Source organism: Empidonax traillii, unplaced genomic scaffold, assembly GCF_003031625.1.
Source record: "Empidonax traillii isolate 1590-97213 ecotype Southwest subspecies unplaced genomic scaffold, ASM303162v1 scaffold1054:size196387, whole genome shotgun sequence".
Taxonomy (NCBI): Eukaryota; Metazoa; Chordata; class Aves; order Passeriformes; family Tyrannidae; genus Empidonax; species Empidonax traillii.
Genome location: NW_020956247.1, coordinates 47195 through 63743, shown reverse-complemented (window position 1 = coordinate 63743; position 16549 = coordinate 47195). Strand labels below are relative to the sequence as shown.

At 40.7% G+C, this 16549-nt stretch overlaps 1 protein-coding gene across 1 annotated transcript in view; it reads right to left on the bottom strand.

Moving 5' to 3' along the window:
- Nucleotides 1-16549, bottom strand: part of LOC114068384 (protein mono-ADP-ribosyltransferase PARP8-like) — a 76203-nt gene that overhangs the window by 22587 nt on the left and 37067 nt on the right. The window contains exons 6-11 of the mRNA XM_027904409.1: nucleotides 8821-8886; nucleotides 7507-7574; nucleotides 6626-6674; nucleotides 4830-4942; nucleotides 4592-4664; nucleotides 2401-2470 (exon numbers count right to left, since the gene is read on the bottom strand). Coding sequence (XP_027760210.1) covers nucleotides 2401-2470; nucleotides 4592-4664; nucleotides 4830-4942; nucleotides 6626-6674; nucleotides 7507-7574; nucleotides 8821-8886 — 439 coding nt within the window. The remainder of the gene's footprint in view (nucleotides 1-2400; nucleotides 2471-4591; nucleotides 4665-4829; nucleotides 4943-6625; nucleotides 6675-7506; nucleotides 7575-8820; nucleotides 8887-16549) is intronic.

Below are 16549 nucleotides of genomic sequence, written 5' to 3'. Positions count from 1 at the left end.
CGCCCTGGGGGAGGTGCTGGGCATTCCTGCCTGAACCTGGGTGTATATAATCTTGGGGTCTTGAGACTTCTGGTACCACTCATGGGATCCAGAGGAGGACCAGAACCTCAACTAGACTGGGACCACCACTCTCAACTGGACTGCGACTATCACTCGCACCAACAGGTTCTTCTGCTTCTTTTATTTTTAGGCTCAGGGGGCCCACATGGGGCTCAGCACAGGAGCCAACGAACACCAGTCTTTTCGTGCCCCAGGGTGCTGGGTTATACATCTGGGTTTTTGTGGGTTAAAACCAATTGTTCATCTGTAGAATTGTATTTATTGTATATTTTTCTTAAATTGTAATTCTGATTTATAATCTCTTTTGAGTTGGGTTCATTTCTCCTGCTGATTTACCTTTAAACCAGCACAATAGTTTTAAAGTTTAACTTTGTTTCATTTATCTCCAGGAAAAAGTATTAAATTATTTGTCAGCCACCTTTGATCCAGTTTCCAGCTCAGAAATCTAAACATCTCCATTTGTGCCTTACATCTCTCATATATTCCTCATATTGGTTTATATAAAATTCCTGTATTTTATGCTACTTAAGGCTTCCTTGCTTTTTCAGTATTCCATATTTCTTTGCAGTTTGCAAACATAGACTGAATGAAGGAGAAGTTTAAGTCTTTGAAACAACAGGCAGTGTAGGACTCCTCAATGTTTTTCATTGGCATCAAATATTATATACTTTCTGGAAGAGACTGGATGGAAGTGATCCAGAAAAGTAGAGAGAAAAAAACATATTGAAGCTGACAAAACAATGTTGTCCAAAAAGAAGGGCATTTTGTTAGACAATGATACTACAACCTGTACTTATAGTGAGTCCTAAAGAGTTTCCCTACTTGTGTAATCTCTGAAAAGCTAAAAGGGCATTTAGAGATTACTGATACTGAAATTCAATACATACTAGTAAAAAATGCTGAGCTCTTAAAATCATGATGTTACCTAAAATTACTGGAAATCAGAAAGCATAACTAAAACTCACAGAATAAACTTTATCTACATGCACGCAAACACACTCTTTGACAGGAGGACTGGGACATTTACCTTGAAGCATTATATGTTTATTCCTTTATTCCTATATGCTCCATTAAATGCCTTTATAAGTTACCCTGTCCTACATTTCTGGCCCAACTTGGTGGTCTCTTGAGCAATGGGGTGGAATGTGGGGAGGAAGGGGTTGAAAATGGAAGATTGTTGAGGAGAAAGAAAAATAAGTTGGTTTTAGAATTGTTTTTGCTCAGAGACCAACTTTGCACCTGGGAGATGCTAAAATACTCTGTGTGGGAAATTTCTGGTATTTGTGTTTGCTTTGGGTTGTTTTCTGTCTGCTGAAAGAAATGGAATTCTCTCAAAGAAGTTAACAGAATGTTGATAAAGACTTAAAAACATTCTTTCCCACAGGCCTAGGGGAAGAGAGATAAGAGAGTTCAGAGATTATAAAAACACAGCCTGGTGAAGGATTGCTCTGGGTTAGGCCCTTTGATATGTAAGACAGGGCACAGACCTGTTTGGATTTTTTGCCCCTGCTAAGTTTGGGCTAAGCTTAGCAGTGTATTTGTGTCCTTGAGAATAATGGAATAAATCTACTCTTCACATTTCAGCTGTGGTTCATGGCCATCTTGGTGTTACCTGCACATATTTAGTTTCCAACAATGTCCCTTCCAACCCAAAGCATTCTAGGATCATATGAAATGGTAAATATACAGCATAACTAAAGGAAAAAGTCACTGTAATTTAAAATCTTTATGAAAGTTTCTTAAAATGCACATTGATGTATCATGTATTGTGCTTCTATTTGATATTTTATTCTTATATGGAAAACTCTGCATCACTCACTTTTTGATTTATTAATGGGACAAATTATATTTCCTCCCCTTCTCATGCTAAAATAAACACACTGTCCTGTACTTTCTATGTAACCCTAACATGGCAATACTTGAGAATATTCTTAAACATACACAGTTGAACATGTCTATTGATGAATATTTTTTTTTGTCAGATCAGATCCTAAAAGCCCATAAATCCATATACAGTGTTATATTGACTTAGGCAAATACTGACAAAAAACCCAAAACACAAAGTTGGACACTGTATAATTAAGACCCGCTCCATTGCACACAGCATCCAGTATTAGCTACTATTGACTTCAAGCAGTGTCAAGATACTCAGTACCTTGAAAATTGAGGACAAGTATTTAACAAAGGAACTTGGATTTCCTCCTTTTTTAAATAAATTAAACCTTGGCCTACAAAGATAAAATTTACTACAGTGTTGTAAACAGTGAAGCTGGTAAGAAAAGCAGCAGAATAAGATACCCCCTATATTTCTCAAGCTTTAGAATTATTTATAAATATCACCTGAGTAACCAAATGATACGCTTGACAATGGACTAAGGTAGATTCCACTTCCAAACATTGCACCATGGAGCTGAAACAAAGCAGAGTGACTGTTTAATATTAAATTGATTATCTGGACAAAATAATAATGATAGACACAGATCTTAATGTAGCTAAGCATCTGCCCCACTTCACTAATTTATTGTCATAATAAATGGTGTTCGAAAAAGTCTTTAAAAAGAATCATGCTTTGAATATTCAACTAAGATACCGTATATTCTGGAAAACATGTTCAAATGCCCAAAGATAATTTTACATCATATTTACATATAAAATTGTTGCATTTTCTGTTTTTAAATTTAACGTTACCATGGAGGATGCCACAGAGGGTGTTTCTGTAGATGGCCAAATACATCTTACCTTTAACAAGGCTGAGCAAGTTCAGCATGTGTCTCACATCAAAACCTGTGCAGGAACCACAACCTAAGCCAGACTTTTTGAATCATCATCACCAACAGCTACTTTTCTTTTCTTTAAGGTAAGAAATTAAGAGATGGTGATAACAGTCATATGCTATAGAAAAATTCAGTCACTAGTTCAGCCTGAGTACTGGAGGAATGGGTTCAATCAAGCTTTTGCCTGAGCCAATTCAGACTTGCATATCCCATCATTTTGGCCTGCACTTAAACCACAACGCTATCAGCTCTCTGAAGAGAGTAAAAGGAAGACTTCTTCATTAGTATCACTGCTCCATGTCAGGGATGAAACGAGAGCAAGGCGTAAAAGAGTTAACTGAGATGTTTTGCTCTGTTGAGAAAAGCCCCCCCAACACCTGCTCTGCCTGAACTGCTAAGCAAAACTTGTTCTGTTCTGCTCACTGGACCTAAACCTAAGAAGAATGCTAGAAATGCTATACAATCAACCTAGAGGCTATAAATTTAAACTAGGTAGACATTTGAATAGAAGAAAAGGACTTAGAGCCAAGGGTTTTTGCAAGCTTCAGAAGTTGGGACAAGAACAATAGAAAGGTAAGGAGGTCAAAATGAAGAAGAAGAGAAATAGACCCCCGATTTGAGGCAGAAGGCCAGAACTACCACCACCAAGAGAAGAATTTGGAAAGCACTGCCCCAAACTCTACCCAGACCCATCCTTATTCCTTTCCTCTGATCTAATGACATTACATCATCTCTGCAATGTGACAGAGTTCCCATAGGAATGTGCAATCATGCTCTCACTTCTCCAGATCCTACAATGTTGTATAGGATCCCTGGCGAGTAGATTTTTTTTTCCTGACTGGTTGGTACTGGGGTTAGCAGAATGAAATGGGCTCAGGATATGCCCCAGTTGTGTGAGAGATTAAAAAACTATGACTTGTATGAAAAAGAACTTTACTGCTTTCTCCTTTTCCTAGTATCTCAACCCTGAACAAAAAAATAAGCAGGAACAAAGGGTTTTATTTTAGTAAATTTTAGTGTGTAAATCCTGCTTTCTTGGGAAAGTATCCTACAAAGATGCTAATAAAATCACCCAAACCAGTAAGAGGAATAGCAGAGATTTCCATTCCCTTTTTTTAGTGATTCCTGTTCCCTAATTCTTAGTCAGCACCCTGGGATCCTCCTCCAAGGTATCATGGACCCAGCTCCAGGGAAAGAGCTGTCAAAACCTTGATACTAAAATACATTGAATTAAAATTCTCCAGTCTCTCTGATACTGCCTGCTTTACTCTGCAATAGTGATGTCCAGATGATTCAGTTTGAAAAAACAAAATTAACTTTGCAATAGCTCCCTCCTGGCTAGTAAATCCATATTCCCTTCCCAAGGAAACTAGAGAAGATGCTGTAAACCCAGCTTCTGTAAACCTAGTATGCTCATAGTTGCTATAACATAGACATAGTTTATGTAGGTCTAAATTTTAATTCCTGAGACTACTTTTAAGCAGTACTGAGCTAAGCTTCCTGGAGGTGCTGCTGTGCAATGTAAAATTGAAACACTGATGCCACCTATGGGATTTTTCAGCCATTTTAGTAAACACATTATTTCATTTTAATTGCTTCAGAAAAGTACCTATTCCAAGAAACATGAGCATATTTGAAATCAGCCCTTTTTTCCACCTATATGACTGCCAGAACAACATCCCTTGAAAAGTCATCTAATCTTAATATGTAATCAAATGTGCACAGGTTAGCCAAAGTCTATTTAGTCTACTATTTACCTGCAACCTTGTATTGGAAGCAACAACTAAGCCATTCCTGAGGATGGAATGCCAATTTTCAATGTGTGAACCACTAAAAAAGTGAAAGAGAATGTGTTAAAATCCACAGTGTAAAATGCAAAAGAAATTGGTAATTCTGTAAAACAATAAATTCTCATCTGTAAACCTCAAATGGCAAGAACACAAAAATCGCATGGCATTTTGGTAACCTTTGATTAATACGAATATATGTACTCACTGAAATGCAAAGGTACTTCCATAAAGATTTTTAGCAGCTCGGAAATTGGATTCTTTGACTGGTGGACTGCTCAGAAGCAGGAACTGGTGGGGAGTGTGCATAAACTTTAGTTGCTGTAAAATATGTGTACAAGTGAAAAGAAGTTGATTAACACAAATGGATTGTATTTCCATAATGGTAGTCCTTAAGATACCATATGCTGCTTCACACAATATATGACTGCATCTAAATAACTACATGAACTAAGTTGAAATTGGTCTCATTACCATAGTTTTACCTGAAATCAAACAGTAAAAATGTCCTTCAGTTTATGAAACATATGAACATTTCTGAAACAATTCAGAAGTAAGGTTCAGATTTGAAAGGCTGCATATTACTACGCCCTTAATCAGAGGATCAAAGGCACACATACTCAGAAATTAATCTCAGCACCATCCCTCTAAAATTCTAGAGCTATATTCTTTCTTACAGTGTATTCATAAGTGGATCTCCTTGTACATCATGTCTATGTACAATTTTGTATTAAATATTTGTCTCAGTTTAATGAGACAGAAGTGTTTGCTAAGGAGGGCGCGTTATGAGGAAGACCATGCTCCTGCCTCTAAGCAATTGTAAATCTGAAATTAAGAGGCTTCAGTCAAGGAAATGTGGAGAAAGAAAAAAAATAACAACCCTTTATTGAAGAATATATATGCATAGGTAACACAACAAAAGAAAAAAACAAACAACAATCCTTCACCCCACCAAAAACAATTAAGTACTTTTTGCCTTTTGGAAAAATTCTAACCACAACCAACAGGGGGTGCTGTTGGATCTCTGGAGGGGCGGAAACTGCAGTTGCTCCCTGACGGTCAGCAGGGGGCTACAGCACAAACTGCCCGGAGCTCAGATGCGGCATGCTGAGCTCAGAGAGGGGATGGCCACGCAGATCAATCTGCCTTCCATGGGAGCAAAGAGTGGAGCCGTCTGTACAAAAGGCTTCTGGACACCTGTCGGCTCCTAAGACCCCACTGCAAACTTGGGAGGCACCACCCCCAGAGACTGTAGCATGGGCTAAGTAAGGAGTGCAGAGGAAAACTGAGGAGAAAGGGCTCTAGGGAAGCATCCAGCCGAGATGGCACTTACTTTGATGAAATCCGAGGCAAGTCCAAGCCATGGGCAGGACAGGGCATAAGAGAATGGAGGAGAACTGGGGCCAAAGGCAGCCAGATGACCCAGTCGAAAACTAAATGAACCCCAGGGCTCCCCCTCCACACACACACCTTCTCTGAGCCCGGCAAAAGTAAAAAAGTGCTGTCTCCAGAGGAAAAACCCACCTCCCCCACAGTTGTCCGAAGCAAGTAGTCTGGAATGTGCAACCACTCAACCAGTCCTTTGTGCATATGGGGCTTCGCTCTATTCATCCCTTCCCCCCTCCCTTGCTCAACATCTTTCTTTCACAATGGTAAAGGGAAAAAATTCAAAGCAGAGGTTTTTTTCTTTAAATCAAGAAAACCTATGACAATATTCTATAATGTAAAAAAACAAATAGCAACATTCTTCTCACCCAATATCAGATGACTCCAAGGTAAACACTTGCATTTGAGCAACTCAAATAGGCTTTTTCTGAGCATTATTCCTTTGATCTATTTTAGATATTCACATGATTCTATGAGTCATGGTCTGAAACTGCTGTCTATTAATGGAGCCCACATGATTATTTGAATGTAGACAGATTTGGACAGGAGACTCCCACCTAAAATGCTAATATGAGCCATGAGAAATGAGAAAATAACAAAGAACCCACAGACACTTACCCTATTCACCGGTAGTTTCACAATATGTGATCTATTACTAGAAATGACCCTAAAATAAGAAAGTTAGATGTATTAGTCATGATAACTAAACAGAACTTTTCTTCTTGAGCATGTTTTATCAATGGCCACCACAAAACACTCAGCTGCAGGCCTTTATCAAATGGAAGCAGACCAAACCTTTGATGCCTAAAAATTTTTAGGCATTTTGTAGATTTTAATATAGCTGTATAATTTTCTTTCACTTTAGACACTTTAGACAGTTAGTAAAATATTTTCTCATGGTTTGTGCTACATTCCAATGAATTTCTGTTTAACAATCTTTTCAAGAAAATTGATTTTAGCAAGAACATCCTGTTTGGGACGTGCACCAGGACTGGAATAATAGGATATATTGTAGTCAAAACAAGATAGAGGGCCCAGAACCCTTGGAGAGGCTCCAATGGGGCAGTTCTGAGGGTGGTACCAGGGGCAAAAATGTTTTTCAGGGTGGATGTACCCACTAGATATGGTAATTAGTTAAAGTTATAAAAGTGTGAGAATTCTGTGTGTGTGCCTATGTACTCCGTACACCTGAAAGCTTTCATTTAAGAACTGCTCTCTACCTTATCTATATAATATTGTTTGGAGAGTTTTTTCTTCCATTTTAGGCATTGCCTTGACTACAAATCATATCTGAGGCCATACAAATAAGATGGAGTTCTTTCAGTATTTTCAGAAGGCCCAGATGGGGACCAGAAACAGCCCATAACAAAATGCAGTTGCCAGTGTCAACCCTGACATTAATTCTTAGGGTGAGTTTAGACCAAAATAAACTTGTGAAATGATTATTCATTCAACTTGTTACTTTAATAATTATCATTTCATGTGAATCAATTTTATACCACTGTAGAAGAGGATGTGCAAGTGGATCTTGTTTGTCCATCTGCTTCTTTATTTCCAAGTAAGGTGCCTAGAAGAGAGTAATTATGTTCCTTAGAGTTGAAATAATAAGGTTAAATTTTATATGTTACATTCCCCATCTATTAAAATGAATACATGGGACTCATTATTAGGCTTAAATCATAGTTTTACTGACATTTAGCATTGTGCCATTATAAATGTGTTTTGACAACAAGAAGAATTAATAGAGTAATTACTTTCCCTGGAGTAAAATAATAAGCATATAATTGCCATCAAAATGTGTAAATTACAGCATACATTGGTGACCTTAGGGAGAACAGCAGATGTCTATTTATGATTGGCTCTTCGAATAAGAAATTGGACTGGAACTTCACAAAATTAAGTCTCTTGAAATACCCCAAGATAATCCACTCCAACTTGTTAACTGTTTTATGGTATAAACTGGCAAAATAAAATACTGTATCAACTTATAATCTCTTTGAAAACATTTTTTGATTTCAATCACAGAGCAAAGCATCTCTTTAAAACTCTTCAGTCCAATAATTATTTAAACATTAAAAAAAAAGCAAAATGGTGGTTATTTTTCTTTTAAAAAGACACATTAGGTAACAGAAATATGTTTGTTTTTTTTTAATTTTTAAAAGATGTTAAGAAAAATATCTGAATTTTCATTTTCAATTTATTTTACTGCTCTCTATACACCTCATTCTTCATTTTAGAACCCCAAAGTACTTTATAAATACATATAGAATAAGATTTATAAACCTTTGTGAGGTTATATTTATATAACAGTTGGAAAAGCAAGGTACATGGGAGAGGTTTCAATAATCACTTCTAATCAGCTGGGCTGTTTGGGAAAAGGAAGCATAAGTACGGCTATCAGATTCTGTCCCACTGTGAATATTCCAAGTCCCCAACCATATTTAACTAATCAAGTGTTTTGTTATAACAGAAAGAAATCTATCATTCAGAACACTGTCACAAAATCAATTTCTTTTGCTTTGGAAAAAAAAGACACAGTTTGATATTTGCAGAAGTTGGTGATCATCTTGTTACAATGTTCCCTTTTTCCTGTTATTATCTCTTATTTAAACTTCAAATGATCTGAGTTCTACTTCATCACTGCTGTTATGGATACTCTGGATTTGCTATTTTTACACACATTTTAATACTATTACAGTTCTATCAGAAAGAGATGATACTATTGACTTCCCCACTCATCATAGGCAAGCAATAAAATCATCTCCTAAGTTTTAGAAATGATGATTAGGTTATCTAAAGGTTTTTAAACTCACCTGCGTCATCTCTCTAATAGAGGTGATACTATCCAATGCTTTCATGACTCGGTCATAATTCTTCTTCTGATGTAGCATAAAATAAGCAAATAAATTAAAAGAATATTGGTCTTTGGCTCTACAAAAACATGAATTCTTTGAGTGTTCATAAAACCAAAGTTAAGACCAACGTTCAGCAAACCACTTCTTTCAAATATTTCTAAGCAATAGATTCCTTCCACCTTACACATAGACTCTGTCATTCACAGTCCAGGAAAAGTCCCCGAAAAAATATTATCATGTTAGTTTTTCTTTGAATTTCACTGGAATCTCCAACACTCAACAATGTGACTCACATAAAAAATTAGGCCACTTTTTAAACAAGTATTTGTAACTAAACACAGTGTTTGCCAGTTATTTGGACAATATGCTATTAAGTTAAATAAATGCAATGAAAAAATAGATTCTAAATCAAATACTAAATAAACCGATGTGTTTACTTTGCTAACAGCTCTATAAAACTTCAGAGGCATTTCAGCTTTCCCTCTGCCTCACACTGAGCCTTGTCTACCTTCTCACTGGGAACTGTTACCAGAGGGCTCCACCTTTTTCTGAGCAGATGAGCTTAACAGTCCATCTGTCACCAGTTCCACATGCCATGATGCCTTCAGGAGCATCATTGTTCCCCATCTTTGGGTCTTGTCAACTTCTGCCCTTGGGCTTTCACCTTGCCCATGCTGGCAAGAAGTTGGGAGGAGGTGGTGTGGGCCCTGCCAGCTCAGGAGCTCTCTCCTTTTCTGGTGTGATCCCTTTTCATATTCCCTCATCTGCTTCAAATCCCCACCCTGCCTATCTGCCAGACTAGCTGTCTCCTCATCATCCCTTTTCCAAGATCCTCCTGGCAAGTCTTCCTTCCTGAACGCTACAGAACACACTTGCCCCTTCCTCTGGGAAAGAGCACTGCTAACTGGCCTTTGCTCAGAAAAAGTGAAATGCATCACAATTCAGGATGTCCAAAGTTCTCACTTATGCCCTCGACATGGCTCAAGTGAGCTGTAATAGTTCACAGCTTCTCTAGGGCTTTCCTGAGAGGCAGCATTTGCAGCTTGAGGACCAAATAGTGCAAACACAATTCTTTATTTCGAAACTGATGCTTGTAAAAAACTTGACTGTCATGTCCAACATTTCAGAAAATCACAGAATCAACTAGGTTGGAAAAGACCTCTGAAATCATTGAGTCCAACCTATGACCTAACACCACCTTGTCAACTAGACTATGACACTAAGTGCCACATCCAGTCTCTTCTTTCACATCTCCAGGGATGGTGACTCCACCATCTCCCTGGGCAGCCCATTCCAATGTCCAATCACTATCTCTGTAAAGAACTTCTTCTTAATTTCAAACCTAAGCCTCCCCTGGTGCAGCTTAAGACTGTGCCCTCCTGTCCTACTGCTGGTTCCTGGGAGAAGAGACCAACCCCCACCTGGCTACAAACTCCTTTCAGGGAGTTGTAGAGAGTGATGAGGTCTCCCCTTAGCCTTCTCTTCTCCAGGCTTAACAACCCCAGCTCCCTCAGCCTCTCCTCATAGGACTTGTCTTCAAGTCCCTTCCCCAGACTCGTTGTTCTTCTCTGGACCTGCTCCAGCACCTCAATATCCTTCCTGAAATGAGGGGCCCAGAACTGGACACAATACTTGAGGTGTGGCCTCACCAGTGCTGAGTACAGGGGCAGAATCGCTTCCCTGGTCCTGCTGGCCATACTATGCCTGATGCAGGCTAGGAAGCCATTGGCCTTCCTGGCTACCTGGGCACACTGCTGGCTCATGCTCAACTTCCTGTAAATCAGAACCCCCAGGTCCCTTTGTGCCTGGCTGCTCTCCATCCACTCTGTGCTCAGCCTGTAGCGCTGCAGGGGATTGTTGTGGCCAAAGTGCAGAACCTGGCACTTGGTCTTGTTGAACCTCATTGGATTCAGCCCATCTATCCAACCTGTCCAGGTCACTCTGCAGAGCCCTCCTGCCTTCTAGCAATTTAAAATTCAGTTTAAGGACAGAATTGTTTGTAAAGAGAAAATGAGATGACAGCAATACCCACTTTACGAATAAAAAGATGGACTAGAAATCCCCCATTACATGGTCTGCACCTCTTAATGGCCATTGTATTTGGTGTGGCTGAGGTGGAGTTCATTTTCCCATAGCAGCCCTTACAGTGCTGAGTTTAGCATTGGTAGCTAGAAGGGTGTTGCTAACACACCAGTGTTTTGGCTACTGCTGAGCAATGCTGGCACAGCATCAGCACTGTCTCTCAACATGCTCCCCTGTATTCGTGCTTAATTAGATGCTGCTTATTTTGGTCTGTGTGAGAATCTCTTCTTTTCCTGCCAAGTTATGTGAAAACAAACACTGATAAATGAGAACTTCATCCTTGAAGGAAGCATCTTCTATAAACTGAAATTAATTGGGGCCTCACTATTGGCTGATGACCCTCCAAGGGCATTTGAAGGAGAAAGTGAAGAGGAGGGTGTGGGAAACGGCTGGACTGTATACAGCTTAGGGTTTGAATTTGATCAGTTACAGCTGTGAGCTTGTAAAAGAATGTAAACACCAGGAAGGTGGGAGAGCAGAAAAGGAGGAAGAAAAACTGTAAATAACAGGTGTTGTTGTGAGATATGCCAGCGCATGAAAGGATGATGTCCACCTATCAAAGGATAAGCCTGGACGCGTGGACAGGACCCCATAAACAATGAAATATAACATATGTACACGTGGACAGAGAAAAAGACTATAAAACTAAGCCTGTTGTAAATAAAGTTGTTGTTGCCTGCCAACCAGCTGAGTGTTGTCCGCCACAACTGGTGAACCCGACGTAATTGATTATGAAAGGACCGCGGATCGAGAACAGGGTGGCAGAGCCCAGCAAAGGAAAAGCCGGTGGACCTTAGAGTCAGAGTCCAGTTGAATCTACTACAGACATCTTGGGAGAAGATAAGCTCCTGGGGACATAATGGGAGTGAAAATTACTGCGGAAGAGAAGTAAATTGTGAGTATATTGACTAAAATACTAGAAAAATATGGGATTAAGTACAATCATAGAAATCATAGAATCATAGAATTAACTCGATTGGAAGAGACCTCTGAGATCATCAAGTCCAACCCTTGATCCAGCCCCACTGTGATTGCTAGATCATGGCACTTAGTGCCACATCCAGCCTCTTCTTAAAAACCTCCAGGGACGGTGAATTCACCGCCTCTCTGGGCAGCCCATTCCAATGGCTGATCACTCTCTCTTTAAAGAACTTCTTTCTAATATCCAACCTAAACATCCCCTGACAGAGCTTAAGCCCTTGCCCTCTTGTCCTACTACTGATTGCCTGGGAGAAGAGACTGACCCCCACCTGGCTACAACCTCCCTTTAGGTAGTTGTAGACAGTGATGAGGTCACCCCCGAGCCTCATCATGAATGAGCGCTCTGCACCTTGCTTATTTGGTGCAAAAGGAATGGGGTAGACGCAAATGCTCATACTGCATTTCATATAGACACTTGGGAAAATGCAAGAAAAGTACTTTTTGATGCTGCTACTAAAAGGGACTCTGTAACTCACTATGTTCCGTCTAAGCGGAGCCAAGGAGCGGCACAGTGCCTGCAGAGCTCGTGGTGCAAAGTTCGAGGAAACAGTAGCTCTGTGGGAAGCGCAGGGTTGGAGCAGCGCAAAACGTGCGAAGCAGGGAACAACCGCTGGGTGCGCTACTGCCACAGTGGGACAGCCCGGACACGGGGCTTGTAGCGGCACGGTGTATGGACTGGAGCCAGCGGTGCAGGGTGGCTCTGCGGAGCCAAACTGGAGACAGAGCACGCCAGAGCTGGGGTCACCCGAGACTAGGAACCAAAGCTACCCCCCATTTGTAATGGGTGCTGAAGACAAACCGAGGCAGGGAGGCAGGGCCAGCCAGAGGGCTAGTGAGAAAGCATAGGGAGGCAGAAACCAAGAGCCCCCCCCCCCCCCCCCCCCCCATGCCGCTACAAAGGAGAGCAGTTAACAAGACAATGCCGATTTAAACACGGTCGCTATGACAACCATTCACAACCATTCACTCTACAGAATCTTGCAGAAGCCCGCCCACTGATTCCTGACTCCACAGAAACCTTGCAGATTGCAAGATAACAAACATAGCCCCCAAAAGAGTGTTTATATTAACTTTGAACTTGAAGAATGTTTATAAAAGAATTATATGTTTTTGAATTTTAAATTGAACAAGAGGTAAAAATATGTTTACAGATTATAATCTCATCAAAACAGTAATTCAAAGAAACATAGAGTAAACATTGCTACTCTAAGGGTGAGAAACAAGAGCGCCAATTTCTCATTTCATAATCATAAAACATAACAAAGACTCAAATGTTTATGTGAGAGTGTGGTGATAGCTATCAAGTGTGAAGAGATTTATGACAAATTGTAAGTCACTTTTGTGGATAGACTTTGAGGAGCTAAATATTTAATATTTAATTAAATATTTAATATTTAAAGCAAATATTTAATGTACCTGCTGTTATAGGTTACCAGCGATGCCTGGAATAAATTAAATAGGCCAATTTGTAATAACAAGTAAATTTATTAGCAAACAATAGGTAAGCAATGCCGGCGCGCCGGAGCAGCCACGGGAACAAAAGGTTCCCGAGCGGCTCACACGCGCAAACTCTCAAACTTCCCTTTTGTATCCCCCTGGGTCCCTTACGTAGTCTTCTGTGCACGCTCAGTGTCCAGTTTTTTTCGCATACATAGTCCTGGGCTGTGTCTTCTGCGCACGCGTAGTTCCGTGGGTCGGGGTCTCATTTGTGGGCTGGGGTCTTCCGTGATGAAGACTATAGTCTTCCTCTGTGTTCGTGAAATGACCCCGTGCTTGGGACATGCACGGTAGTAGGTATTTTCCTCCCTTCCTGGTCTTATCGGCACTCGTTTATCATTTTTGACTCTTTGTTATTTCTAGAAAAGCAGATCTGTACCTCTGGCTTGTAAGATTAGGCTTATCGCCGAGTTCTGCTAGTTATGTTAACAGAGTGTAGTTAATTTATTACAATCCTCACTCTCTGGGGGGGCTGCTATTCTGTGGTTGTCCTTCCGGACTCTATTGGTTCCCAACAATGCAGCCCCCCCTTCCCTGTCTCGGGCACATCAGTCCGGGGCGGCAAGGGCCACACGTATCCGGGGCTGCCCCCTCCCAAAACAACCCCCCTCACAGCCCAGCCGTGGGGATCAGCGGAGCGCAAGGGAACCCCCAAAAACAACCTTCCCCCCCTAAATGTTCCGGACGGGAAAGTGACCGCGAGCCTGGACGCCGCAGTCCCGACACAAAGGCGCCGTGCAATCCTCGACAGCCCAACAAAGCTATCTCAGAGACATAGCCCAACAAAAGTCCCCCCAAAGTGTACGCAGGAGAGTGACAGCTTAGTTTATCACACCTGCCTGAGACACCCTACTTCTGCAGGCAACCCGAGATGACACTAATGAGGACTGTAAATGGACTTTGTTGCCTCTCCCAGCCGCTGCGATCTTAGTGAATATAACTGGAGCATGTGCGAAAGTAGAGTCTGTAGCTTTTCAAATGCAGGAGCTCCCTAGGACCTTTGCTGATGCTGCGAGTTGAAGCGACATGTTTTAGCTGTGAGCAGACTGGACATTTTGGGAAGCAGGGTCCCCCACAGCACCTTTACTGCCACCAGCTCGTCTGCTAATGTCGTTTGTGCATGATGTCATAAAGCAGACCATTTTACTGGGCAGTGTCCATCCAGGTTTGCTTTCCAGGGACGGCTGTTGGGGATGCGGTCAGCTTCAGGAAATGAGATGATGAGCAACTGGGGTAGGACAGAGCGGAGGTGGTGCCAGGGGTGGGTCTGCTGTCCCCTGTCCCCCCCACCCTGCACAGTCCTGCGGATGGTGTCTTGTTGCATACCTCCAGAGAGAGAGCCTTCTGTATTTTGCAGACAAATCTTTAAAAATTACTGGATAGATTCTTGTGTAGAATAATTTACTACATAGTGCCTAGTTTCAGGGTATCTTATTCGGCAAAGGCAATTTTCAACAGGGAAAAGAGAAGAAAAAGCATTTTTGGGCTGAAAGTTCCACCTTTGTGAGGAGAGAGATAAGATCTAAGAGATAAAACAAAGGGTTACCTGGTAACCAGGAGGGAACTACTTTGCTCCAGCCACATAGCCTTTTGTAATAAATACAGGTTATAATTCGTGTCAAATGGGTGAATGTAACCCAGGAGGGAAGGAAAACAAATGGATTGTAAAACTTAATTGCACCCCCATAAAGACATAAAACAGACCATCATCTTTCCTGTCCTCCTAGCCAAGAATTATGTCCAAATCAGATCAGGTCAAATAGCATGATGTGGCACCTTATTTCAAAGGACATACGAATTTATAACTTAACGTAGAGATAACCAATTAGTCTAAGCTGTGCAAATAAACATATGGTGAAAACCTAGAATAGCGATATAAATGTATATGCATGTGATATAATTAATATGTATGGAATGTTTGAAATAAAAACCGGACTCGTACCCTGTATCAGTGTGGCAGACTCAGGAGAATCTCCTGTCTGTAAACCCAGCGCTGTTTGCTTCTACCATATAATAAATTCCAATTTGAAAATTGATTATATCTCGAGACTCTGTTTCTCACAAATTGGGGAATACTTCGAGACTATTTCTCAGACTTTCAAGTGTAAACTGTTACTTAGTAACTGGGTGGAGGAAGTCAAAACTTTTCTACTTTTCACAACAACAAGAAACAACAAGCAAGAAACAGGTCATGTAGCCTGGAGTCTGGAGCCTGTGAGTGACAGGCGTCCTCTGTTTTGGACCCCTCTGAAGGGTTTGATTTTTCTTAACTAGACAAACACATATACTCCACAAAGCATTAAATTGACTTGATAGAAATTGTAATAGACAAGACTTCCTTGGAATGCTTTTCCCTGTAAAACCTGCCTTTAACTATGTGTTTATAAAATGTTGATAAGAAAGGGAGATTTCAAAACTGCTTTCTTAATAGTTTCTAACTCTCTTATACTATTTTTTATGTTAAAGATTTCTAATGTTGAACTTAACATCATGTCTGTGGTCTCAAAAATTTTTGGTAAAGAGCACTGAAGCTTTGAGGATTTTGTCCAATTTTTTCACCAATTCTCCTGTAGCTTTACTTGAATTGCTAAAGCTGAAACTTGATAAACATTGTTTAAAGTTGTTAAATTCTTAAATTCATCCGCTTAGGTTGTTATGAAAATGTTGTTCCAGTAACATGTTGGGGTGATTTTAATCTAGACCTTCCCTGGTTACCAGTTTGTAACCAAGGGAGGGGCAGTGTTCCCAGTATTCCATACGATTTTTACATAAATCGTGGTATAAATAAGAAGGGAGGAGAAGCCTTCGTTCCTCTTCTCATCTGGCGAGATTCAGGAACAGTGGGTCCCTGCCTTGGTCTCGCTTATCTAAGGCTAAGGCCTGCAGCATCCACTGGCCTGCCACGTGGAAGCTTGGAGAGTGCTGGCTGTGTCTGCCAAGCCTGCTTTCTAAGGGACGTGGTGAGATTTGTTTTACTAGTTATTTTACTAGTTCTCGGGTTTGATTGCGCATATCTATTCGGTGTCCCTTTTTGTTTCCTTTTGTCCCTTTTTTTCCCCTTTCCCTATCCCTTCGAGGGGTGTTTGGATTCCCGTTTGGTGTGTGCATAGCATCTTAACTGTAATAT